Source organism: Punica granatum, chromosome 7 (genome assembly GCF_007655135.1).
Source record: "Punica granatum isolate Tunisia-2019 chromosome 7, ASM765513v2, whole genome shotgun sequence".
NCBI classification, from domain to species: Eukaryota; Viridiplantae; Streptophyta; class Magnoliopsida; order Myrtales; family Lythraceae; genus Punica; species Punica granatum.
This window is the reverse complement of record NC_045133.1, coordinates 25,819,554-25,847,375: the sequence shown is the minus strand read 5'-3', so window position 1 is coordinate 25,847,375 and position 27,822 is coordinate 25,819,554. Positions and strand designations below refer to the sequence as shown.

General features: G+C 36.8%; 4 protein-coding genes across 4 annotated transcripts; 2 read left to right on the top strand and 2 right to left on the bottom strand.

The window, feature by feature from the left end:
* The first annotated feature begins 293 nt into the window (after positions 1–293).
* LOC116215741 lies at positions 294–1,480 on the top strand. The gene has a single exon (XM_031551580.1). It carries the CDS (start codon positions 428–430, stop codon positions 1,106–1,108), a length of 681 nt encoding a protein of 226 aa, XP_031407440.1. The 5' UTR covers positions 294–427; the 3' UTR covers positions 1,109–1,480.
* LOC116215740 (THO complex subunit 3) lies at positions 1,355–4,928 on the bottom strand. Its single transcript, XM_031551579.1, has 11 exons — positions 4,773–4,928; positions 4,575–4,670; positions 4,029–4,158; positions 3,555–3,646; positions 3,288–3,356; positions 3,047–3,104; positions 2,814–2,913; positions 2,489–2,575; positions 2,303–2,381; positions 1,732–1,864; positions 1,355–1,639 (listed from the first exon to the last, which is right to left on the bottom strand). Exons 1-11 carry the CDS (start codon positions 4,839–4,841, stop codon positions 1,605–1,607), a joined length of 948 nt encoding a protein of 315 aa, XP_031407439.1. The 5' UTR covers positions 4,842–4,928; the 3' UTR covers positions 1,355–1,604.
* Positions 4,929–5,973: 1,045 nt separating this feature from the next.
* LOC116215738 (KH domain-containing protein At5g56140) lies at positions 5,974–11,785 on the top strand. The gene is made up of 7 exons (XM_031551577.1): positions 5,974–6,271; positions 7,026–7,111; positions 8,849–8,994; positions 9,765–9,884; positions 9,962–10,078; positions 10,800–10,943; positions 11,050–11,785. Exons 1-7 carry the CDS (start codon positions 6,120–6,122, stop codon positions 11,197–11,199), a joined length of 915 nt encoding a protein of 304 aa, XP_031407437.1. The 5' UTR covers positions 5,974–6,119; the 3' UTR covers positions 11,200–11,785.
* A 116-nt stretch (positions 11,786–11,901) lies between these two features.
* On the bottom strand, positions 11,902–14,306 carry LOC116215739 (probable calcium-binding protein CML21). Its single transcript, XM_031551578.1, has 5 exons — positions 14,006–14,306; positions 13,388–13,636; positions 12,855–13,057; positions 12,392–12,566; positions 11,902–12,202 (listed from the first exon to the last, which is right to left on the bottom strand). The coding sequence occupies exons 2-5, from the start codon at positions 13,584–13,586 to the stop codon at positions 12,096–12,098; spliced, it is 684 nt and encodes a 227-aa protein (XP_031407438.1). The 5' UTR covers positions 13,587–13,636; positions 14,006–14,306; the 3' UTR covers positions 11,902–12,095.
* Positions 14,307–27,822: the final 13,516 nt, after the last annotated feature.

The window sequence follows — 27,822 nt, the reverse complement described above, 5'->3', positions numbered from 1 at the left end:
CTCCGATCATGCTTTGGCAAGATCATATCTTAATTCAGAATATATTGGAATAACCCCTCAAGTCTTAACAATATTATCATTGTTGGGCCCAAACTAAAAGGGCTCGCTGTCTCTGGGCTTATTCATGAGCTCAGGCCCAACAATCTCGAAGCCCATAGAAAACTAACCGTTGCCAGATAGCGAGTGCCGAAAATTCGACCGTTGAGATCGAAACGCAACCGTTGCGAATCCCATGGCGCCTTCATTTCCCCCAGCAAGCTACAAATAAGCGTATAAATATCCCAAATCTCCTTCCATTTCTGATCCACTTGAACCCCAAAAATCGACAATAATTCATCCCCTGATCGCATTTCATTTCCCTCATTTGGTTCTTTACCTGATCCCAACCTTCGAAGTCTTGTTCAATCAGGTTTTGCTCTTCTCTTCTATGGCCGATCCAGCGGATTCGTGCAAAGATGAGCATTTCGTCGAAATCCCGATAGATGCTGAGAACGAGAAGAAGCTCTCACTGGCGATAAACCCAATCACAGCAATCCAGCACCACCCTCTGATGGAGATCTCCGAGAGCCCGGGGCACTTGCTCCTCCTCAAGCTGTGGCAAAGAGAAGAAAACCTGTTTGCGAGAAGAGCAGCGCTCAGGGAGAACCGGATGGACACCATCAAGCGCGAGATCTTTGAGCTCTGTTGCTCCTTCTCCGTCTTCCACTTCCTCTTCCTCATGCTCTTGTACACGTCCTCGGTCGATGAGGGCCGCGACCGTAACTGCAGAGACTGGTGGATCCCAACTGTCCTGTCGGTTTGCACTTCTCTGGTTCTTGTGGCTCTAGTCCAGGTGAAGGTCTGGAGTTACTGGAAGGTCCGGAGGCAGCTGCAGAGGGAGAAAGGCGACAATCGGGCCCTCACCCGGTGCGTCCAGGAACTGAGGATGAAAGGGTCGAGCTTCGACCTGTCAAAGGAACCAGCCATCAGCAAGAAGATGAAGAGTTCGAGCGTCGAGATCAAGTGGAAGCCACTCACTTGGTGTTCACAGAACCTGGTGACAATATGCCTCCTCTGCTTCACGGGTTTAGTCTCACCCGCCTCCAAGCTCATCCTCTGCGGGTTTTAGGGTCTCGATAAAGGGGCCTCAAACACAGGATCGATCTCTTCAGATCAGTGGCTCCCTTCAATCCCAAGTCAGATTTTCATGCAAGGCTCTGCATTGCACGGGAACCTCAAGTCCCGATATGCTTTACCAATTTTGCAACCATGTGTGGGGGCTAGGCATGCTGATATTTATTACAATTTGTGTACAATTCTTACTCCTAAGATCATAACCGAATCCTCTGCAATTACAGAGCGATGGATCCGAAAGTTGTGCAAGTGAGCTTAGGAGGTATGGATAACTTAACAATGTCAGCAGAGCCAATGCTCAAGCTCTTGTTTCTAGATCTGGAAGTTCTGATATCAATCAAATCAGTAAAAAGGAAGAAAGTTTCTGCATGTGCCTCAATACTCGATAATATAGCTGGGAACTCATTTAAATCGATTAAGATAACTCCTCAAATCATACAAGAAATATAACATTCCCTAGATAACTTAAAAGTACACCGAGCCCAAAGGCATTAAGCACTCTCAAAGCCAAATATCCGAAAGACCCCTGCAGAGACAGATGAAAAGAGATCACTGGTTGCAAACAGATATTACCAAACTCGGAAGGAAATTTCAGTGGGGTAAGAGTTATTCTTTTACCTTCATCGGCCTGATATTTGTTCTTGTCGTCCCCAGCGTATGCAAGCAAATTGCACTTAGGATTCCATTCCACACTATTCATAGCAGCCCGGCATGGTATTTGATGTACTGTTCGTCCCGTTTGAACATTTGACTGTTTCATTAAAAAAAAAAAAGGGCCCCATTAGTTTTTCTGCTGAAAAGAGATCCTTCGGTGTTAGCATTCTGGTGCAGTTGATGCAGAAGTCCTGTTGTCATTGACAACAAAAAAATCTCACTAAAACTGCACCAAATGCAAACTGCAAAAAAGTCTAAACCTTCCCATGCTTCTAATTCCCTCCACCCACCCCACGATAAAACTTAATGAACCATCAATACGTCTACAGATAAGCATTACATGTGAACAGCAAGTGATACAAAATGGGTATAAGAGCATGACATACAATATCAATGAACAAGTCTAAACCTTCCCGTGCTTCTAATTCCCTCCACCCACCCCACGATAAAACTTAATGAACCATCAATACGTCTACAGATAAGCATTACATGTGAACAGCAAGTGATACAAATTGGGTATAAGAGCATGGCATACAATATCAATGAACAAGTCTTCACTGGCAGAAGCGATATAGTCTCCAGTATGGTTGAAGCTTATTGTCCTCACTGGCCATCTGCAACAGGAACAGTCCTTTTAGCTGGAGGAAAATCTAAAACTTCTTCACCGAGTTTAGACATGGGAAAAAAAAAACAAGTGATAACAAATACTGGGGAGAATTACTCGAGCTTCATAAATGTTCGCACACAGAGCATCTCAGAAATATCCCAGAGGCTGACCAAGGAGTCTGCACTTCCAACAGCAAAATACCTGGAAGTAAATGGGCAGAGTTATGTTACATGTCGACTAATATGAAGAATTTTATGCAAGAAGCATTTTAAAAGTTATAAACATTACAAGCAGCAATTATAGGATTCTTAAGCGTTTGAATGGCATCGAGAAGTTATGGTCAAGGAAAGGAAATAAGTAAGCACAAGCTACTAAGCTGCAGAAGCTGTCCATATTCTTCCTAAAAGTACTTCTGTGATGATTTAAATGCTAGATCCACCTTCCTAGTGGGTCAATTGCAATGCAGTAGCAACCAGCAGTGTGAGCCATCAGAGTGTCGATGGGCTGAAGAGATGGATATGCTAGCACTTCCACCGTACCTGAGTAGTATATGAATGAATCGATGAGAAGGGTTAAGGCTTTCCTCCAAGGACAAATCCAAACGAGCACAAAAATGAGGAGTTATGCTCGGGTGGAGATTGCAGAGATATAAAGTTAGCCAGTTACTCTTACCATTTCCTGTTGTCAAAAAGAAAATCTCTCCAGTCATGTTCCACGCAATCTCATTTACCTAGAATAGAGCAGCACAGAGAGTAAATTTCATAGCTACTGCTGAAGTTTGTAATAACTTTGCAGACTTGCAGTTATTAACTTATTATCCTAGTTCAGATCACAAGTTTTCAATAAAAATGTAATCATAGGCCCCATAGATCATTAATTAGAAGCGCTGGCTACTTTTCTGGAACATAAATACCTCATAATTGAACTTTCGCTTGTGAATTGGCTTAAACTTTCGAACATCCAGGATTGTTAATTCATCATCCTACAGAAAGGATAGAGGAAAAGCAAGATTAGAGAGGCACGCTTTCTTGGCTTCCTGTAGTAAGCTCACTAAACATATAATAGGATTGAATGATTTCCCAGAAGCTATTACTTCAAACACACACGATAATCATTATATTTTCCATGCTCATGGACATTGGGACACCGCTTTCACCAAATAATGAACTGTGGAACATACCCTGTTACCAACTGCCACATGTGTTCCGTCAGGCTTATAGGTAATGTTGATGTTCTCTCCACTGAGCTCTGCCTGCTGCGAGCATTTTCCACCTGCATAAAACAGAAGAGCATAGTTCAAACATCCAGTCGGAAATTGTTGCCAAAATAGTTACTTCTCTTGTGGAGACAAAATCATAGAGAACCACACAGAAACTTTTCTGTAGTGCAGAATCCCACATTTCAGAAATACAGTTTCATAAACTTAAATTATTCAAAAGAAGAAAAATCGCGAAAGGTGTGATGATTCTGATCTTGGAATCCACTCCTTATGGGCGTTCTAACAGCCTTGCACATTAGAACTTTTATCAGTCAATGAATGATTGGAAAGAATGATGATGCATATCATCAAGAAATCAATTGCACTCAAGTGCCCAAATTGGAGGAAGCGAGAAGGGAACTGCGAACTAAAGACTCCCTAACGAACTTCACTTACTGCGAGCATCCCAAAGCCGCACAGTCTTGTCACCCGATGCGGTTGCAATTAGATCCGCGTGCTTGGGATCCCAGCACAGTTGATCCACGCTATCCGTGTGCCCCTTCAGCTCAAGATCTTTGACCTTGCCCTGCGATCCCGAGGCCACAGTATTACAGAACCATTCACAACCATAGCTGTTTTTTGGTAATAAGAAGCATGATATTTGAGTAACAAAATTAACAGCAGAAGCCACGACTAACAACACTCGACAAATATTCCACATTTCTTCTCGGCCATATCAACAGTTCAGCAAAGGCGAGTAAGCAAAAGAGTCACACATCATTAACAAGTGAGCTCAAAGCTCAACCACTCCAATTCCGTACCATTTGATCATACATACATACCTTAAGCTTCTTAAAACTTATGTGCAATCGATTGCAGTCTTTGCACAATCTATCAACAAGCGAGTAAGCTAGCTCAACTACTTCTTACTGCAGCCAGCAAACGGCGTAGAAATTTCTCTGATTCACAGTAAAACCACCGGAGAACTGAGAGCGAGCTTACATGACCGTGAGGCTCGATGTGCCAGACGCGAGCAGTCTGATCCACGGAGCCCGAAGCGAGCTTCGTCCCAGTACAGTTCCAAGCCACGGAATGCACCTTCAGCTCGCAAGAAGAGAACCGTCAATTCATTAAGCTCCAAAGCTAATTCAGTCTCCGTCCAATGCAATCGAGCTTACGAGGAGGAGGAGGAGGAGATACCTTCTTCTTGTGACCTTGACACTCTCTGCTGTGAAGATTCTTGAAGGGAATCGTCGGAGTTTCCTCCATTTCTGCCTCGTCGCGGAGGATTCGCGGAGCTCCAGGGGAAGAAGACGACCGACGCTTCTTGCGGTTGGGCTGGGCCAGAGTTACTGGGCTTCAAATTGAGCCCAAGGGATAGGGTCGGATGAGCCCATTTCAAATGTAGGATGGCTTTTCACTTCATGTCATCTTCCAGTTCCCCCTCTGCTTTTTCTTTTTTAATTAACTACTTTTTAAGGAAATTACTATGTATTTTCGGAGTATTAGTTAAAATTGATTTCCGACTCAGGCATCGGTTTGACTCCGATAACAATATACTTTTAAAAAGTTATAAATCATTGAGTTACAGATAAAGTCTGAACATATAAAGTGCAGTTTATCAATTGCATCACACTTCGAGTTTTATTCTTATATCTTCTATTATGTTCTTCATATCACATATAAATAATACTACAACAAAAAATCCTTCTTCGCAAAAGCAATTACATGGTATAAGTTACCACGATCTGACTAATCGGGTAATAGTCCCGCATGTGGCTGTCTACGTCTCGTTATCTCCCGCTTGACCATCAAATACCTGGCATGTAGTTCCAAAAAAAAAAAAAGGAGAAAAGAACATGGCATGCGTAATTTTTGTTCCGAAATGGTAGCCGAAATGGGGTTAGGTCTGATTTATCAGACTTATAGGTTAATAGATACATACATTATTCCTGGCATAACACCTTGACAGTTGGGGGATGTTGTTGGTTGAAAAAACAAAATATTAGGTGCGATTCGTAAAAAACCTTATTGGTGGGGACACCGCATCGATGTTCAATCGCCAGGGCATGATCTGCATAAGGACAAAAAGTTGGGGCAGTCAATTGTAAATTCCCGATAATTATGCACCTACCCACTCAACTTTAGCTTTTTCTTTCACCTAATCCCATGCAGAGTTTTACTGAGACTATACGTAAAGGTCAGCAAGCTACCTGGTTAATATATACCGTGCCGAATCGTTGCGATTTTTGCATGCACCGGGTGCATAGGTTTCGGACGTAACCTATTTGGACATAATTTCTTGGTGGGAAGCGGGATTGCGCTGTGACTCCATGGGCCCGGAGCAGACAATAGAAGCTATTGATTTACCTGGACTATATAATGTCGAACCGGCCACGCTCTCATCTGCTCATTCATTCGTTTCAACCACCGAGGCTAGCTGGAACTGCGAAGAGGCGTCTCTCTCTCTCTCTCTCTCAGTAGACGCTCTCGCCGCGCGGCGCGGAGACCTCATCCGTCCATAGCAGCAACCGCCGATCGTCGCCGATGCAGTTTGCCGTGGAGTTCGACGCCCCGATCGGCGGCGACATCAAGCCTTCCTCAGGCAGCAGGTTCATGGCCTACTCCCTGTCTCCATCCACCTCGCCTCACGTCTCCGGCCTCCGCTCCTCGTCATCAGCTCTCGCCGAGCAGGAGAAGTAAGCTCCGCTCCTCTCTCTTTCTCACTCTCTGCCTCTGTCCGTACTCCTGGTTCTGCATCTGTCCGCATCGAGATCGGCGATGATGTGTCTGTGCTGGGGATCGGGTTGTGTTACCCGAGATCGTCGGTGGTTGTGAGTCGTCTAGTGATGTGTTGACTGTTGACTGTTGACTGTTTCCGATGGCCTTAGCTCCCGAGCTCTGTAACTCCTGTTTGATAAGCATGACCTCCTGCATCACTAGATCAGTCTTTTGTGAGCTTCTCTGATCCCACGTTTACTGATCAGGTTTTTGATGATAAACTTCTCTCGAATAATGATTCCCTCTGTTCGATCACCTCGCATCGGGACTCACTCCGTTCGATCACCTCCCATCGGGACTTGGTCTTATGTTGCACATGAATTTCCTCTTCGACTGTCAAATACCGTATTCCCCCTTTATTAAGTAACACTTTCAAGCAACTATTAAGCTCTACACGTAGTTAAATGTTGACAAGGTTTATACAATTCTCCAGTTTCAATGCATCGGTGGCTTTGTACTCGGTTTTATTGGAGTCCATATCTGAAAAGAATATTGAAGGTCTGTAAAATTCAACCGGTGGCAGCAATTGCTGCATTGTTTAAGGGAAAATGTAATCTTAAGTACTGTCCATGATGTTGATGAATCACGCCGTCGGCTTTTCTCTGAATCCTAAGCATAACTTAAACATCCGATATTGTTTTATTGACTTTCTTTTTCCCTACTGGTGGTCAGGTATCTAAATGAATTGCTTGCGGAGCATCAAAAGTTCAGCTTGTTTAGGCCTGTGCTGCCACACTGCGCTCGTTTCTTAAACCAAGGTGAGCTTCGGTATAGAAATTTTTTGAACTTTGCTGAAAGTAGCTGCCATGGCTTCAAGATATTGTCCGTTGTATTTTCATTGAAAAGCTAAAGTTTTTCTCCTTCATTGAACCTTTATTCCCATTATGTTCCTATGTAAGAATTTAGAGAGACCTCATGACTGTGGTCATCTGCATCATTATCGTATGTTAAAGCACAAATGAAATGTAATTGTATTGCGTTAATTCTATGAACATGTGTATGAGACAAATAGCAGAAGTATTAACGGGAAGAAGATGAAGAAGAAGACGAAGAAGAAGAAAACATAAAAAGTACAAATGTGACATGATAGATTCTTAAACTTTTTTCTACTTTTTCATTCTTCCATCCTCTTTTCTCTGTTGTGAGCTGATCACACCACTGCTGCTCACAGTAATGGGTAAAGCTAGCAATGCTCCTATGGCACTTGTAAAGAAGGAATAACTTGCAGTTGGACAATGATTTGTCCAGTTGATCTTTTGAATAGTTGTTGTTTCCAAATCATTTAAGTTTTGTCTGAGTGCATTGCCAATGGCAAATAAATTTAAAGCCTGCCATATCAGCACAAATCACCAGTCCTACTGTGAATTGATACTCTTTGACGAATTACAGCGTAACTGTTGGTGAATATTCAGATTATCATTGGATAATTGGATTGAAATGCTATATGTGAACATTAAGGATATGCTGGCTGATTCTTTTTTCTCTCTCTCTTGGGTGCTCTGAGTGATCTGGGTATAAAGTTGGTTTTGTTTTATATTGTTGGTGACAGTGATTGAGGATGGGCATCGATAGTGTTTCTAACGAATAAATTTAGGGGTTACAGGATGTTGCTGCCATCAGCTATCTTGAATTTTTTCTGGCTTCTGGGATTTGTCTAGATTTTGTTTCTGTTGATCAGAATCCAAATTTCTGATCTTGTCCTCTAGTGTCACTGATAGTGTTGATGGTTGCTTTTTTCAAGCAAGAAGATATGGGGCTAGAATTTGTTATCTGGTCATTGTAGGATGATGAAGAAGATTGGTTAGTTGAGAAAGCAAGATGGTTATGATGCACCGTCTTTTAAGATAGTCATGTTAACTTTTAGGCTCCAGCTGGTGTAAATTTTCTTTCCTTCCTTTGTTCTGAATAGATGTTTCAAGACCTTCTGGGATGAGGTCGGCTCTCGGACTAGTTGGGTTCTATTGACTATTGAATTCCTATTTAATGAGTTTCTATAATCTTATTGATGTTGGGATGATCTATTCCCTTAGACAATCTGGATATTGGTTGTCTTTTTCAAATTTCCTTCTGATGAAGCTTCACGTTTTTATTGATATTTTCTAGATTTTTAGTGGTCTGCGCTGTATTAATTTTAGCTATAGAGAGATTTGGTGGGCGGAAATGAATTTAAATTCTCTTTGCGTTTCTGTTGGCACTACTGTATGCAGATCTATTTTAGTTGCCTGTCGGAAGGATGGAAAACTTACATTATGACATGCATCAAACATAACATTTTGTCGTAGGTGCATAAAAGTGCAATATGTATGTTTTTTTATTACTTAAGAGAAGAAAACATATCCATACAGAACTGATTCATTTCTTTCAGAGGAGATAGTTGGTCTTTACTAACTTAGCAAACAACCTCTATTGTCTGTCCGTTTATGGTAACTGCTGACCACTTTCTAACACTGCTAACCCGTACATGTTATTCTTGGAAATTGACATTTTTGGAGCAGAAATTTTGCGTGTAACTACACTGTTGGGGAATGCGTCAGTTTTAGGTCAAAGTGGACTTGACCATGCTAACCCCTTGGCTTCTGGAGGAATATTTTCAAATGGAGGAGCTGATCTGAATGGATGGGCACCAAGGTTTCCGTCAGAAGTATGGATACTAACCATTAACATAACCTTCTCAATCTATTTTACTGCTTTTAGAAGCGTTGCTGACATTATCATTTTATGCTAACTTTTTAACTGTTTTTTTGAGTGCTTGCCATCTAGATGTGTGGATGATATGACAGGTTTGCTGAGGCTAACATTATCAGGCGCTGAGAATTAGCCTAGCATTTACAGTTTTGATTGATTTCTGCGACATGCCTGTGGAACTGTATCGTGAACATTGATATTTAATCTAACCTGGATTTGTCCATGCTCGAGAATTTTGAGAAAGTGGTTACATAATTGTTTCTCTGCTTTTGCTGACACTTGACTTCACCAAATACCGTGGCATAGCTATCAACTATATCTTGCAGTACCCAGATTTGTTTATTGTCTCTTTTGCATATAAACCTTTGGTCGGTGCCAGAAGCCCAAATGTTCTCGGAACCTATCAATGCACAGGATACAGCTACTACTACTATATGAGTTGTTCTCAACCTTAGATGTAGAACTTCTGCATTTTTATCTCATGCACTTTTGAGTCCATGTGAATCAATTTGTTGTCCTGTCAAGTTAATTGGGCCACTTCTCTTGATAATTGCTTTTGCCTTGATCCTTCATTTATTTTTAAAATTGGCTGCTCTCGGGCAGTCAATGTGTAATGTTTGATTGTTTATCCCATTTTTCGTCTACCCACATTACATATTAAGGGAGTCTCCAAGGTGCATTGATCTGCTATCATTGCTTCTGACTGTATTGGATCCGAATGTGCAGATGCCGAGTTTGATACCGCCATCATCAGCACAGAATTGGCCTAGTCCTCAGGGAAGCTCATCCGGAATTATTGTGAAGAAAAAAATAAGATTAGATATTCCTGTGGACAAATATCCTAATGTATGAAGACATGAATTATTTGTGTGTGATACTTCTTCTTTGTCACTACGTTAATAGTAATCGCTCCAATGATGCAGTTCAACTTTGTTGGCCGCCTGCTTGGTCCCAGGGGAAACTCTCTTAAGCGAGTGGAAGCAAGTACTGATTGTCGTATTTTGATTAGGGGATGTGGTAGCATTAAAGATCCTACTAAGGTAATAATATCTGCTTATTGTCATCTTTTGAAGCTAGATTATGTTGTATGAACTTTGAAAACCCACGAGCTGTTAGCTTCCTGGAAATGTGGTGAAAAGGGTCTGTGTTAACCCTGCAGTCACTGGAGCTTGGTTATGAACCTGTTCCAATCCATGGTTCTGCTAGTATGGAAGGTTACGGACCTGTCATCTGTGCTCTGCAAAGTTTCTTGATCAGACCTCTGCAGAATCATCCCCAGACTCTAAATCCTACGTTAATTTATAAGCTAAAAAACATAATCAGTATGTCTTCTTTTGGTGCTTAAAATCATGAAGCTTGGAAAGTGATTTATCCGGAATTATAGGTTTCGTTGCACATTGAGGCAATTTGTGTGTCATGTGAAGTTGTACTTTCTGTATTGAAACCTCTAAACGCTCGGTTTTTGAGAATCACATGATGAACCAAGGTTTGGAGGCAGTCTCAGACTCGGCAAATGATTACAGATTGTGATCATTAATGTTTGTGTTTCCAAATGGAATGGAGTTCGATCACCTTATTAGCAAACTCCAAACTGATCTCAAACAGCTGAGTACTTAGAGCGGACAGTCAGTTTTCTTGTTTTCTGCTTTTGACGCTCCACCATGCAAATAGTGTCCTCTTCCCGAACAACTACTGTTCTAATGAATATATTATCATGAGATTTTGGCTTTTGACCTGCTTCTGTTGTTCTGTTGAGTGCAGGAAGAAATTATGCGAGGCAAACCAGGATATGAGCATCTGAATGAGCCACTGCATATCTTGTTGGAGGCTGAATTACCAGTTGAGATCATCGATGCCCGTTTGATTCAAGCACGCGATGTACTCCTGGACCTGCTGACACCAGTGGTAATCTCATGACCTGTTCATCTTCACTTTGGATTTCAAGATTCATGACCATGTTTGCTTCCACAGGATAACTTTTTCCTGAACACTTGGCTTTCAATTTGCACAGGACGAGTCCCAAGATTTTTACAAGAAACAGCAGCTCCGGGAACTTGCAATGCTTAACGGCACACTTCGTGAGGAAGGCTCTCCTATGTCTGGTTCTGTTTCTCCGTATCAGAACAGCCTTGGTATGAAAAGGGCCAAAACCCGTGGTTAATCGGCTTATGTCTTCCTCTTTGCTCTCAGAGATGAGTTCCCCACAGTAAAAGGCAGTCGCCAGTTCCTTTCGCCATATGATAGCCACTGTCCCCACCAGATGCCTCTCCAATTTCGCATGGGGTCTGATGCTCTGCTACCTGCCCCATTTTAAGCTCTATCTATTAATTATAGCTATAAGGAGTGTGTTCCAATTTGTTGGCGATGGTCAATGGTTAATGGCAGTATGGTCATTTAGTCAAGGTCTGATTTGACGGTTTTGCTGTGAATGCAGCTTCGGCTTCTCGCTCAGACTACTCTCTACTCTCATCTCTCTTCCCCCAAAATTGTGCTTGTATTATTCAGCTTGTCTTGTCTTGTAGGAGCTTGTGATGACAGTTTTGCTGTTGCAATTTTCAGCTAGAAAATTGACGGTATATATGGCTTGCACATGTAGTCGTAGTATTAGTAGTCGTCGTAGCTTAAGCAAATCGAATTTATTATTATACCTGGCAGTGTCTGTATTTGAGTTTGTCCTGGTATTCCATTTGTACTGTGGCGTAGATACATGATTTATATTTGTTATTTAAGGCAATTCTTTGTTGTCACAAGGTATTGCATCATCCTCTCAATTCAAAGTGTGTTGTTCTTGCCAGCACTGTATGTAGATTTTCCAGCACACACTTCTTTCGGGCGATTCCACTCTGATGTGCAAAGATAACTATCTACTAAAATCGGTAATTGGATTGATGCAAAACTAGTTCTGCAAATGCTGATGGAGGGTTCTGCTACAAGGCTATTTACATACAAACACTAGGAAATATAATCCTTCGGTCTTTATCAACTCAGACTATTATTGGGCAAGACAGCTCCGTTTCTTAGAGAAACCCAAAAGCAGGAAAGCCAGCAGCAACAGAATTACGACTCTTCGTCATCCTCGGTCTCGTCTATACCAACCCAGCGAGTGAATGCGAAAAGGAACTCCTTGAAATTCACTGATCCATTCTTATCCCAGTCCATTTCCTCTGCAATAATAGCACCAACAACAAACACGACTGAGTACGGGCCTTAACACATGATAATGACGCACTCTGCGGCCAGTCAGTTTTCATAGCCCATATATTTATTCGTGAGTAACTGAGAGTTAGGCTATTTCCTGAAACAATTTTGTTGCATATACGACATAAATTGTGTGGGAGGGAGAACGAACTTACCGAATCTTTTCATGGCTATGCGACCGGATGACCGCTCCCCTGAATTGGTTTCGTTTATAGCCGCCACCATCTCATTTTTGCTGACATGCCCGTCCTTGTTCTTGTCCAGAAACACGAAAGCATCAACTAGCGTCTCGAATGTGTTCTCAAGGCCCGGCATCCCCATGAGCGATTTCTAGCATGCTAAGGAAACAGAAAGCTCAAATAAAACAGGGTAAAGAAGATCTCAACTATGTGGATTCCAGTAACTTCTGATCACAGAAACTGTCCTGCTCATATCCAAAACCTCTTCTAAATTCTCAATCCATATGTAAAAATGCATTTGTCCGATGCATCAAGAACGTCTGGTCAAGCATGTTTTGCAGTTAGGAGGTGATTCGTTTTCCTCATCGATGTTCTTGAAAATGGGATAAGATTTTATGACTGGATGAAGGGACTAGTAAGGGATAACAAGTCAGGATACAGAGTCAGAAGTATGAGGTTCTCTCTTCAGGAGGTTTACGAGGCAGAGGAGCACGATGAATTCATTGAAATCCATGCCCTTGTCCTCGTTAATGTCACATGCCGTGAAGAGATCGTTGATTTCCTCCTCGCTGAAAGAGACTTCTAGCTTTTCGAAGCAGCATTTCAGCTCCTCATGGTCTATTCTACCATTGGAATCCTCATCTGTTCAGGCCGAAGAAGCAACAAATAATAGAGCGGTCAGAAGAACAGTTCAAAAGAAGTCATTTCAAGTGTATATTCATTGCGAAGAGCTCGCATTTAAAACTGCTCACCGATGCCAATATATATTTGCAGGAAACGATTTCATTCCAATCCAGTTGTATCCAACCGTATCAAACTTATTGCTTGAAACTGAATTCATTTGGTTAATTATTGGTGGATTTGATTTCAAATAAAATTGATTGGCAAAAGTGTTCTTTCTCGAAAAACAAACAATACGAGAAAATTTATCTAATAATAAAATGAATATGATTAAACTATCTCATTCCTTACCGAACTGCTCGAATATGGCTTTGCATTTCCTGAAGCTCTCATCGATCTTCGGGAACTTCAGGATAATACTGTTGAACGATTTAATCCTGCTCCCTTTGGACGACCGCTTCTGTAGGGCTTCGACCATTTTAGCATCGAGCTTTGTTTCTGGGATCCACACCTTTTTCGGGGACTCGCCCTTTCCCAGTACACCTCCCATCACAACTTAACAAAGAAAAAACCTTGTATATACTGCTCAAACCACGAAACCTGCCATGACATACAATAACATCCTTAAGAGTTCACACAATCACAAAGTATCGAATGCTTCCGCTCGTCAAACATCAAACCCGCAAATTGTTTCATCAAACGGGATCTCACAGGCATAAATAAACTCTCTAGCAGATGATGTACTGAACATAACCAAAAGATTCTTTCTTTTGATCAGCAAATGATTTGATTTCATTCAATTTATCTCAGAGGAAACATCATAGATCATCGTTAACCCAACACAGATACCGCAGTTCTTGTCAGATGATCAAACAAGAAACCACTGAAACAACGATATACAAAACAAGCCAAACAAACGATGGAAATGGAACAATCCAAACAGACAACACAACATAAATCATCAATCACCTTCTCAGCTTCCCAGCTGAAGGAGGAGCCTAATGGATCAAAAACCAAAGCTTTCAGCTCGATGAATCCCAGAAAGGCCCACTTGATGGAAAAAAGGGGATCCCTTTCCCCGTCTGAAAGAAGAGGAGATTGGGAGGGAGAGGGAGAGACAGAGACAGTCACGGGGGGCAGGGAAGGGAATGAATTGAGGAGCAGTAACCACGTTGGGTTGTCTCTCTCACATTTTGGGCGGTTTCTTCGCTCCTTTCATTAAAAACGACCAATAAAAGAATGAAATCGCAATTTCCCCAATTGACTTTGATTTTTCTCGGAGGTAAAGCTTTCGCAACGACCCCAAACTACTCGTGAACTACTCGGGACCCGTTTGATAAGTACTCAAGAAGGGCTCGTGAATGAATAGACTCGCAATCCTAAATGAGCTTTAACGATTTAGATAACGATACGGATCGAGCTCAAATTCGACTTTCAAAGCGAGTGATGCCTGACCTATCACCATCTAATTCAGCTCGAGGATGTTAATACGTCTTATATTTCTCCGCTCGTTTATCTCTCTCTCTTTTAATTTTTACACTTTAGTTGACATATTAGACTGTTCTCATCATTCACTATGCAAAGATATACACAGCTTAAGTGTACGCGTGAAAGACTTATCGGACAAAAGGAAATGTCAATACGTACAATTTTTATCTCGAAAATCAATTAAGAACACTGTACATATTATCCGGATATTTTTACAACCGGTCGTGGTCCCGATACTAACTTAGTGGAGGGCATGCTCATCATTTCTCTTGACTTCCTTTGGTTCAAGTTTCTCATTATTCATCGGTTATATTTTATATGTAAGTCCGTCCAATCCTCATGAATCCCTCTCCCCCACTATATAGATGGCGTAGTGTACTATTAGTATTATGTGTCCGCTGTCCCCCTTAATCAAACTTGCCATGATTATGGAGATTGGGCTTGGGCCCACCATTCAGAGATACCTGGGGCTTTTAATTTGGGCTGGGCCCTGGTGGAGATTTTGGCCCGTTGAGGCAATAAGTCCATAAAGTAACACAGACCGAGGGCTAAGATCCTCTGGTCCCGTGCCCACGGGCCTGTCTCTCGGTCCGCGGCGCGACAGAGAACGTTTCGAGAATCACAGTTGAATGATTGCTTCTGCCTCGTTTTGTCTGTTTGCTGTCTGCCTCTCCCTTAATTTTAATTAATTGATTAATCACAATTATGCCTTTAATTACCACTTACTTGTCACAAGACTTCATTGGGATGAGACCCTATAGACTATAGAGCGTATGCTATAGCGTAGTATATGATATGATATAATAATAATGTAGGGGCTTAATGATCATCGACCTAACAGAAAAGATTAAAGATAAATTCTCTTTTGAAAAGGAAATTAGGGTTAATTAATAGGAGTAGAGTATGGTTATCTCGAGCACCTAGAGTAGATTGAGTGTAATCTAAAAACAAAACAAATTAAGAATATATGTCGTTCTTTATGTACTGATATCAATAGTTCACCAGAAAAGGTTAAAATATATATTGAGACGCTTACCATCAACTGAGATCTCTAGACACAAATCATTTGATGTTTCTAGACTAGTCGGGCTCACCTTGGATTATGTTGGGCTTCAACTAAAAAGGATGAATAGTCAAGAATCCGGGACTTTGATAGTTTGACGATCCAGATATTTTTGGAGTGCCATATGCCATAACCCAAAGTATATTGTAATAAGAAAGCGTTGGTTAGTTGCGATGATTATATGTGACTTTCTTTTAGTGAGATTACGGTTATCTTAAGTTAAATGATTAAAATATGGTAAAAAAAAATTAAGATGAAAATTAATTTTGTTCGAGTATCGATATAACCTTAAGTCATTCTAATGAATTTCACACTCTTTTATATTGCATGTTCAAATCCACACACTAAAAACTTAATTTATTATTCAGCCATACTCTCCTGATTATTCTATCAGCCTACATTTTGAGGAGCCAAAAACTAAAAAAAAAAAAGTAATGATGATTATAAAAATGGGAAGGAGAAATGGAGCTTAATAATGCAGCAAGATATCATCTTCAATCCTACACCCACACACCGACCCCTTACAATGTTCCCCAAATGGCAGATTGCCCTTTTGCTTGATTGAACCCATCCATCTTCCCTCGTGTCCCCCCATGTCCCCATAACATATGCATAACATGTCGGAATGACTCGATCACTCAATTATTCGGTAGAATCGTTTCTCTGATCAAGTGGGAATCAATCCACATACAATGGTGTCATATCTAAACAACATGGATTTTTCGTACTGAAATAACATGCATTCATACACCAGTTCCGAGACCCGTTATCCCGGTTAAGAGAAGCCGAGAGAGACGGACAAATTAGAGGCATTATTTACTATTCAGGACACATAAGGGTGTACATATACTATACCATGATATAATATAGTAAGGTCAAGTTGCATGCACGTCGAGCCATATAGAAAGAGAGAGGAGAGAGGAGGCAGAAGGGTAACTTCATGAGATGTCACTTTTATAGTTTTTGGCCATTTACACTAATTTAAAAAAAAAAAAGAAGTTTGGACCCATTCGATTATTTTAATTTAAAATTTTTTTTTTCTTTAGGCTTCGTTGATTCGAGCTTGAGGACAAGCATGGGGATGAAGACAATCTAATGAATAGATGCTGTCAACGACAGTTGTTTGTACAAAATCTGCAAGACTAGATTCCCCTTCCTCCCTCCGGACGAGAAAGTCCTGTGTCCCGTTCGATCTTTGATTAGTTGTCTAGTGGACCACCGCCGTTGTGTTCTAAACAGTAAAATAAATTCGTGATCCCATGTACAGCCGCAATTCTTTCAAACACGAAGGGTCTTTCCCGGCACTTCATCGCTCGGGGCGAGTTTGGCTGGTTTGCAACATAAAAGAAGAACCCGTTAAAGACTTTTAGGCATGTGGGCTACTCCGTACATATTCTCGTCGATAAAACAAAGGAATTTGTACCGTACGTATCTTAAGAGTGATCATCTTATTCTTAATTGAGTGGAATCACTATTGAGGTATATTATATGAGTGACCTAGAAAACCTTATAAATTATGCAAATATTAAGAAATTAAAAATTGACGTTCTAGCAAATTTTTTTTAAAAAGCAAATGCATGGTTGGTCCAATCCAATCCACAAAGTGCAAATTCCTTCGGACCAAGGGCATATGAAACTTCAGTGGGTTGAATAGTGAGCTCGAAATTCTTCCTCCAAAACGAATCTGGAATAGTGGAAGAAAGTGGAGCCCAATACATACATGATACCTACATACATATATGATATAAAAGTAATTAATTAATTAATTTTACCATTGCTTTACTTATAAAAAAAAAGTTAGAACATATAAATATATGACTCCGCGTCGAGTAACTCCGCGTGACAGTCGTGTGATGCACGTCAGATCCACCTATATTTTCCCATTGAACGGCTCTCACGCAGAGCATAAGCATCACGGGAATTTATTTTAGAATTAAATTCCCTATGTATATTTTGGATTATCAAAAAGAAATGTGAAATAAATAATCTGTTTTAAAGAAAAGTTGTCTCATTAATGCATTGACCTTTTTCTGATGATCAGATTTGACTGAGGCATCTTATCTTAGTTGTATATATTGTGGAGGTTCCTAATGGCGATCGATGTCGGCGCGTGCATTGCACTTTTGGTACTTTCTGCGCCTCTTCTTTTCCTCATGGTATGCTTTGCTTTGACCATTCAGTGACCACACACACTCATATATATATATATATATATATATTGAAAAATAATGAAGAATATTATTTCTTTTCTATAAGAATATTACATTCTTATCAAATATATATATATATATATAATCTACAAAACAATTTCTTTTCTGGCAGAATATTACTGAGATTTGGTGAAGGAATCATGAAGCCGAAATGTGGATATTGATTTACTAAAAAGGTTTTTTACTAAAATTATAAGTAGTTTTTGAGCTTAAATAAAAGAAAAATCAAGAAATAGAATATAGTGTATTGACACATTTTATCTCAGAAACAAAATGTCTAGGTTTGATCCTCCCTTTGTTTGCTTTCACAAATTTCTATTTCATTGTATTAGGTACGTACATATCCTTTGTGTAGTTGAAAAGAAAAATCAGCATATGATTTCTAAGAAAAAGTTTACCGAAAAAATTCTTTACGGAAGAAAAAGAAAAATATTATGTGTTCATTTCATTCATAAGATATGGATTTTTTGGAAAAAAAAAAGAATTTCTAGAAAGAAGAGAGAATCCTTTAATTTTGATGAGCTAATATATTGGTATAATAACTAATTTAACAATTTTGTTTGTATTCATAACATGCATGCAATGATTTTCTATAATTAAAGTACCAAATTGGAAGACTTCTGATATGCATACTCTAATGTTGTTATATGTATATATATACAGACACATTCATATGGAGAAGGAAAATCAAAATAATTTTGACCATGATGGTACAACAATTCCCTGGATTTGTGTGAGAATAAATCATATAATTTTTGCCTGAAACTTTTAATGTCTCCGATAATTATATATTGTTTATCGCATGTAATTTAATAATAGCAACATGCATGAGAAAATCACATGCAAGGAGTAAGCATAATGCAATTAAATAAAGAAGAATAAAGTCAGGTTTGACTAGAAGAGTGGAATCCAATTAAATATTCGATCGTCTTGATAATAAATTGAAGAATGCCTATGTCGTCGGATTATTGTTACTGAAAACATACAAACAAATTAACTATTTTTAATCGTCCGTTTCACTGCAAACGAAAACAATGGCGAGGAATTTTTTTTTTAAGAGTACAACTAGAATTTTGTTTTTATGTGAGTACTCTAATATCCGAAAATTCAAAGGGTTGCAACCAATTTAGTTCGAATCGGATCAGCTCACTAAGGGAATAAAACTCTCATAGCATGATTTTCACCATTCACAAGACTCGAACACGAGGTCTTATTTAAATAGAATAAGCACCGAATCGCTCGAGCTAAACCGTGTTGGTAAAAAAAATTCTAATATTTTCTATATATAATATAACTCATGCAATTGAATATATATGTGTACGTAACTTCATTGCTAAATATTAATAGTTTGATTAAATTAATTTTTATAACAGGTTATCTCTAACACAAAAATTCCAACTTATATTTTATAGAATGATTTTCGTGCATTGCACCGATTGTATTCACTAGTACATTCTTGAAGAAAAGCGAAATATATGTACTTAGATCCACACAAAATGTTACAAATTAATATGAAGAATTAAACACATAAAATATTTAAGTTGGATCAGGGACACCATCACATGATTCTCACAATCTTTCTTGACACCACCGGTATGTTAAGATTTTTGCGGTAACTGGGGGAAGATCCACAATCGTATCTCTAATTCAGGGGAAAAAGAAAAGAAAAGAAAAGAAAAGCCTCTTTTTTCCTCGAGCCACTTTTTCTTAATTGAAATTTGGAATTTTCTCATAGGGATTATTACTCCTACAAATTTATGTGTACAAATATATATATATATATATATAAGCAAGATACGAGGTGGATATGATTAGATGGCCTCAGAATGTTCCGTTTTTTTTTTTTGTAATTTTCTCGGTTTTTTTAGTTTTTAAAATTTTAAATTACCTTTGATTATATAATTGACAACAAAATCTTCTGAAATAATATTTCATTTAACAAAACCATAAAATACCGTAAAATCTTTTCGATACAACGGTGATTTCCAATTGAAGGCATTATGAAATTACAAAATGGACTTTCTAGGTTTTTAAATTTTTTCATTTATTTTTAATAAAAATATTTTTAAAGGATATATCATCATGAAATCTGATTTCTTGATTTCTTTAATTTATAATTTATATATTATTCAACAATCTTGAATTTTTTAATATAAAAGTTATCATTCATCCCAGATGGCCTTAGAACGTTCCGTTTTTAAATGAAATTTTCTTGATTTTTTAAGTTTTTTAAAATTTTAAATTACATATAATTGTAAAATTAGCAACAAATCTTCTGAAATAATATTTTATTTAATAAAACTAAAAATACCATAAAATCTTTTGGATAATATGGTGATATTCCTTGAATGCAATAGGAATTTTCTAAATGGAACTTTCTAGGTTTTTAAAAATTTTAAATTTTTGGAATTATTTTTAATAAAAATATTTTTTAAAAGATATCTCATTTGAAAATAGGATTTCTTGATTTCATTAATTTTTATAATCTATATATTTTTAAATAATGTTGAATTTTTTAAATAAAAATTAATATTTAATGGCATAAATATTAACATCAAAATAAATATATATTATTATATATTCATACATAAGATAGATATATTAATATATTGTTAGATAAATTTTAGTATATATAGTAAGAAAAATTATATATGAATTATATTGTTAGATATCTAGTTTTTAAAAATAGATTAGATAATATTTTAGACATTTATGAAATTTTCTAGATTTTTTGAATTTTTCATTTTCCGAATTTTTTTAATAAAAAGTATTTTTTATAAGATATATCATCATAAAATCCAATTTCTTGATTTCTTTAATTTTTATGATCTATATAACATAATGTGTTTGAAATAAATAATAAGATTATATTATATGTATAGATATTATTTAATAATCACAAATTTTAAAATAAAATTAATATTTCATAAATAAATATTAACATCAAAATAAGTATATATATTAGTGTATATTCATACATAATATAAAATATATTAATATATGGTTATGTGGATAACCTGTAGTATATATAGTAAGAAAAGATATATATGAATTATAAATTTTTACAGATATCTATTTTTAAAAATAGATTAGATAATATTTATAAATATATATAAATTATATTTTCTTTTCAAAAAGCAAATCAGATTTATTCATCAAAAAAGAGAAAACAAATCAGATTATATTTTATATATATTTTGTTCGATAGTTATAAATATGAATTATCACATACATAAATATGACCTATTCAGTCTCAAAGAATACGTTTACAACTAAACGCGAGCTCTCGAAACTATATCTCTCTTTACATGTAAGTGAGCTGATTAGATTTATGCTTTGATTTTTCTATCATTTTAATCGAAATTTTTCATTTTTATTTTTCTCTAATTTTTTACGTTTTTCATTTTTTTTCAAGATTAGCAATGTGAGTTTCATCTTTCGAAAAGTATTGCTATCCCTATACAAAAAATCTTAGTAAGTTCTTCTACCATTAAACGTGAAAGTTGTTTATTTGATTTATTTTTTTTGTTTCACTTTTAATTCTCGAAACAATTTTCCTTTTTAATCTAATTTTATTTTCAAATTGATGAAATTATCCCGTGCAATACACAAATTTCACGACTGGTGTATATATATATATGTGTGTGTTGTGTGTTTTATAATGCTTTTGGTTTCGTAAAACCCGAAAAGCCATTTGTCAGAGTATAGAATCACGGGCATGGCTATGTATATATGAAGTTAAATCTTTCCCTTTTCTTTTATCTTTAAACAGATCCTCAGCAGAATCTCTCTTATGAAAGTGTGCCATATACATATACAAATACATAATATTTAGTCTTTTTTTTTCCTTTAGATACTTCTAGTGAAAGAAAAGCTTTGTTTTTTGCAGGGCTTTGGCAACATATATGTGCACGTCTCGAAAAGGTCAATTTTGTTTATACATAAGATCTTGATTGATAATTCAAGTTATTCGATACTTACTTTTCTTAAGTAAGATTTCATGTTCGAGTCTTGTGAATAAAAAAGATTCACAATAGGAAAAACTTTAATTTTTAATGGGCCAACTCAACTCGAACTGAATTAGTTGTAGCTCATTGAATTTTCAGATATCATACTAATAAGGAAATGTCCAATATGAGAAATCAGGTGCTCGACATGTATGAATTATAATATTGCATTAATTTACTTACTTTCTACATAATTTACTTGAGTTGTAAGTGAATAATTACTTGAAGTTTTTTCATAATATATATATGTACCATACATGCATGCATTTCAAGTTAAATTTTTCTGGTTTGAACCATGCGAGTGTTCTATACGAGCCGATCAATCTCAGCAGTCTATCCACAACCATAAAACAAGCAGAAGCAAGAAATCATCCGGACAACAAGTAGGACAATTTAGCATACACACATATATATAACTGATTTTTTTTTCGGGGGTGAATTATATATATGAGCTCCTTTAATTTCCTTTCTGTTATTTTTTATCGGCGAAAAAGGGACTGAAGCTCAAGAAAACAAGAAATTAAACACGATATTTATGGCATGTTTGGTTTGCCAATCACATTTTAAAATTATAACTTTAACTTAATTCTACCAACAACAAAACAAAATAACTCATACAAAATCAAAGAGTGAGCCCCATTTATACTACTTTTTTCCACAACAAAAAAAAAACTCATACAAAGTCAAAGGGTGGGTTCAATTTATACCTTTTTTTTTCAAAATCAAAATCTGATTTTAAAATTTTATTATGAAATCAAACGCAATATTAGAAACACAATAATCGAGTAAGACGATTCCAGATGGATTGCCTAAAACTAGCTGTGTAATTTAAGGGATAGAAAGCTGGTGCGAGCGTGCGAGGTGCCGCCTCTCAATATATAACAACCATCCTAAGGTCTTGAACTCGAATCTTCTAAAAAGAGATGCGATGACGAAGTGATTTCCACGAATAATGTGCCGTATCTACCGAGTATATGTATAGTCCAGAGTGGAAATTGGCGTGCCCCGTCGAACAGACCACACAAAAGCATTTCAGAATCAGAACAATGGTTCAAAGAAAATCACGTAATTTCCTGACCGGTAATTAACAGCAAAGAACGTAACACACTTTTTACAGATCAGAGCAGAGAGAGAGAGAAGATGAAGAATCTATGAAGGCAGAGGGCAAAGCAAGAAGATCTCTCTCTCTCTCTCGTCTCGAGGACAGAAGATTATTGTCGCTTTCTTGGTCGTAGGGAATGTTTCCCCCCTCACCATCTCTCTCTCTCTCTCTCTCTCTCTCTCTCTGCAAGAAAATCTCTGCATATGGCATGCACGCCCCCGTTATCTATCTCATATCTCTCCCCCTCTGTCTCTCTCACGCTTCTCCCTTCTTTTTCTTTTTTTTTTTCCACCCTTTTTACGGCGAGACCGGGTGTCTTTCTCCACTTATTAACTGAAGCGTGATTCGTATTCGAGGATGTTTCCAATATGTTTCGTACTCTCAAATGTATTGCATGCATGCAACTAAATTCTGTTCTCGTGGAACACGGTGCAGATTGTCAACTACGCTATATCTCTTGATTTTTGCACTCTCTCTCTCTCGAGCAAGCTTAATTTACTAGGTATAAACCTTCTTCTTTCCACATTGGGAAGGCCATTTCGCATATGCATTAAATGATTGATGGTATCTTTCTACTAGGGTTTCTAGCTAGCTCAACAAACATTGACATTATTCGGTATGTGTTGCGTGTTCGAGCTCGGGAGTTCATCGCATTGACTCAAACCCAGTCGACATTCGTACGTGTAGGTGTATATAAAATGATCATGAGATGTCAAGATCGGACGTAATTCGCCAAAACCTAATTAATGTTCTCGCTGTACACGTACATATGCATGGCTTGCCTTATATGGGGGTAGAAGAGCAGTAAATAATAAGATCAAACCGACGCGAATTTAAATGAACACATGTCACATGCAGAGATGGAGTGGAGGGAGGAAGAAAGATACAAAAGGGCACAGAGAGGGAGTGAAAGTGACAACTAACTGTCATCTACTGTGTGTGCATATTTCAAACCATCCATCTATATATATATATATATAATATGTGTAGTGTAGCTTATATATATCAACATGTATAAATATATACACACATATGGTCCCTTTGTCTCTCCATCCCTCCCGACAGCGACCTATCTACCGACGCTACAGTATGGCATATCATTTATGTAATCCCAGCTTTTTCACCGGAGTCACTTGTCGACATCATCCGAAATAATCGGCGAGATGAGTGAACTTTTCCACCATCCGAACCTTTCCATTGAATGTCTGCTAAATGGCCTTGACATCGATGCCTGCTAACCGACCGAATTGATTAATTATCTCGAACCATGCATACATGCACAAATTATATGCTTGATGTGGGGCCAATTACCGTGCAGTGCGTAATGAGTAAGCGATTGATTTCGATTCTTCGGCTATCTCGATATATCCATGATATGACGGGGACGTTTGGGAATGTAAAGTAATGCTGCTGTATATGATCGTAACGTCACGATAGGGGGAAATCCTTATACCCTTTTCGCTCCAAACTAATCCGTCAGATGAGTAGACTCTTTTACCATCTAAACCTCTTGTACCATGCATACATGCGGCAATTATATGCTTGATATGTGGCCATTGGCCAATATTACTGTGCAGCGCGTAATGAGTACGCGATTGATTTTCCTTCTTCGGCAATCCCGATATATCCATAATATGACGGGGACGTCTAAGAATTAATGTAAAGTAATGCTACATTCTATATATGATCGTAACGTCGCGATAGGGGGCTATCATCAGACCTTTTTTGCTGCCATTCTCTCTATTCCTAGGGGAGTGGATTGGAGCAGAGACTCTAGCTTATATATGTACTATCTATTGACTTTTAGCTATTGGCCTTACATGTATGCCCTTTTTTATTATCTATCTAGTGACTTTTTTATTTTCTATCTACAATCAAGAAAAGTAAAGTTGAAATAATTTATATATATATATATATAGTTAGTTTCTATGGTTAGATGAGGGAAAAAAATTAATGAAGACATATTTTAGTTTTTTGGAGCCATCGGGGCATGAAGTCGTCATGTATTTATACATGGAATCATCTTTGATTCAAATACAGGAAAATGTTGTCACGAATGAATTGTACCTGTGTATGATCCCCGATTCCAGTACATATCTCACCAGTTTTTCATGTTCATCGTAATTTAGAATTTTCATTATTGAATTTACTTATATATACTACCAAAATATGTTTCTCCTTGATTATAAAGAGAAAACAAAACCTGTTGTGTGACTATTATCTTATCCTTGGAAATTATCTAAATTAAAAAAATGTAATTTTAAGAAAAGTGGTATAGTACAATGATACAAGCTATCGTTTAGGAATCAAGAGGTTTTAGATTCGATTTTTGTCAATATAAATCAACACTTGTATCTCTTTATTTAATTTTTTATTTTCTTATGTTAAATTCATGAGTTTTATTTATAATAAAAACAAAATGTAATTTAATTTTGACATCAAAACTAAGTAAATTGGAGCTTCTAACATTAATCTATTACGAGGTCAAAATTGACGGTCACTTTAAAGGGTGTTGATTCATGGGATATGCAAATGTGGAAGTCATGAGGGAATCTATTAAAGGAGCCCATAGCAGGTACACAGAACTCTCTTGAAGGCTGAAGCCAAAATTAAAGTATCTCATTAAATGATTTTATCGCTTCTTTGTTTCCCCATTATTCGGGTGAAACTAATAAATGCCTTTGCTTAGAGGTATCGGAAATGAACAGAACCATGCACTATCTATGGCCATCTTTTCTCCTCTTTGCTTTAAATATTTGCTTGCAGAGACGTGCTAGGGCTTGTGTAACCCATTACTCCATTGTTTGTCCCTTTTAGGGTTTTAGGTGCTTCTATTTAGGAAAAATACCCTAAAAATAAATTATTTTTATGAAATTTTTCGATCTATCAATTTTTAAAATTTTGATATAAAAAATCACAACATTTACCTCCGCTTCCCTGATCTACTAATTCGTTAGTTGGCTGTCAAAATTGCTAAAGTGGCCATTAAGGGCGTTGATGTGAAAAATCACATAGTTTGTTTTTTTTTCCCCAATCTACCAAAATATCAATAAATTTTTCTTCATCTACCAAAATATCAATCCTCATCTACCAAACTACGGCTTCTTTCAAAAATCACATATACCAAAATATGACTTCCTTGAATGATTTTAAGTTTGAAATAGTGACTTATATATATGTATGTTGATTTGAATGTTAAAAGAGATTTTAGCAGAAAAAACAGTTACAAGTTTGTCATTTGCGCGTTAAAAGAATATCAATAGCTGTTATTATATTAAATAATATATGAATTTAGACATATTATACTGCAAAGACAATAACGATGCAAAAATAATCATTCCAACAAAACTTATGCACACTAGCATCTATAAAATTTTAGCATGGTTCAAATTTTTGGACAGAAGTTCTGTTGGAAAAGTTATTTTATTATGGTTATTGTGTTTGTAGTATAATATATCTACATTCCTATATGTGTATAAATGAAAGCAGGATAAAAGTGGGTTGTACTAGATGGTCCCAGAACACTTCGTTTATGAATGAAATTTTCTCGATCTTTTGAGCTTTTTTTAATAAGAAAATTTTAAAAGTTTAGAAATATATATTTATAGATTTGTAGAACCGTTCATTATTTTATCGATTTTTTGAGTTTTCTTTATTTTTAAAATTTTAAATTTTAATTTTAAAAATATATATATGGATTTGTGAACCCGCCGTTATTTTCTCATATTTTTTAATTTTTTTAGGAAAATGAATTTAGTTTTATATTTAAAGCATATAAATATATATATTTGAAGTGATTATTATTTTCTCACATGTACGTAGTTTAATTTTAGGTATATCCACAGTTAGATTTTTTGAGTAAGTTCTTCAACTATTTTTTATCGCACATAATTTTTTTTAGAATTTTAGGAATTTTCAATTTTTATGTTTGTAGTTTAGGTATTAAATTTTGATAATGCAGATACGATGAATTTCTATTTTCAGTATTTTTATCATATCTGCATCATCAAAATTTAATAACAATCGGTCCCAAAAATCTATATCTACATTAACCATGCCAAAATAAGTTGAACCATGATAAAGTAATCGATTCTTTTGTCCAACAAGTTCAACCAAACTAAATAACCATGCCAAAATTTTATAGATGTTGGTGTGCACAAGTTCTATTGGAATGGTTATTTTGGCATGGTTATTGTCTTTGAAGTATAATATGTCTAAATTCCTATATTACTTAATGTGATAACATATATGGATATTCTTTTGATTTGCAAATGACAAACTTGTAACTGTTTTAGCACTTCTTTTTTGTTAAAAGTTCTTTTAACATTCAAATCAACATATATATGTATATGTTCCTAATTCAAACTTATAATCATTCGAAGAAATCATATTTTGGTAAATGTGATTTTTGAAAGAAGCCATATTTTGGTAGATGATGGAATATAAGCAAACTATGTGATTTTTCAAAGTTATTGATATTTTGGTAGATGAAAGAAAAGTTATTGATATTTTAATAGATGAGGGAACAAAGTAAACTATGTGATATTTCAGGTTAAAAAGTTTGTGACATACTATCCACGTAGGCAAACCGTTTGCAACATCAATGTCGTTAACGGCAACGTCAACAATTTTGACGGTCAATTAACGGATTAGTAGATCAAGGAAACGAAGGTAAACGTTGTGATTTTTCAGGTCAATATTTAAAAAATTGGTATATCGATAAATTTCATGAAAATATTTGATTTTTCAGGCTATTTTCCATTCTATTTATTCTCATTTCCCTCAATATTATATTTCTATGTATTTCATCACATTATCATCAGGCATTACAATTAAATATACACATGTTTCTAAAAATTAAGCATAAGCGAGTAATCTGACATTATACAGAACATATAATTAATAAAAATATGTAT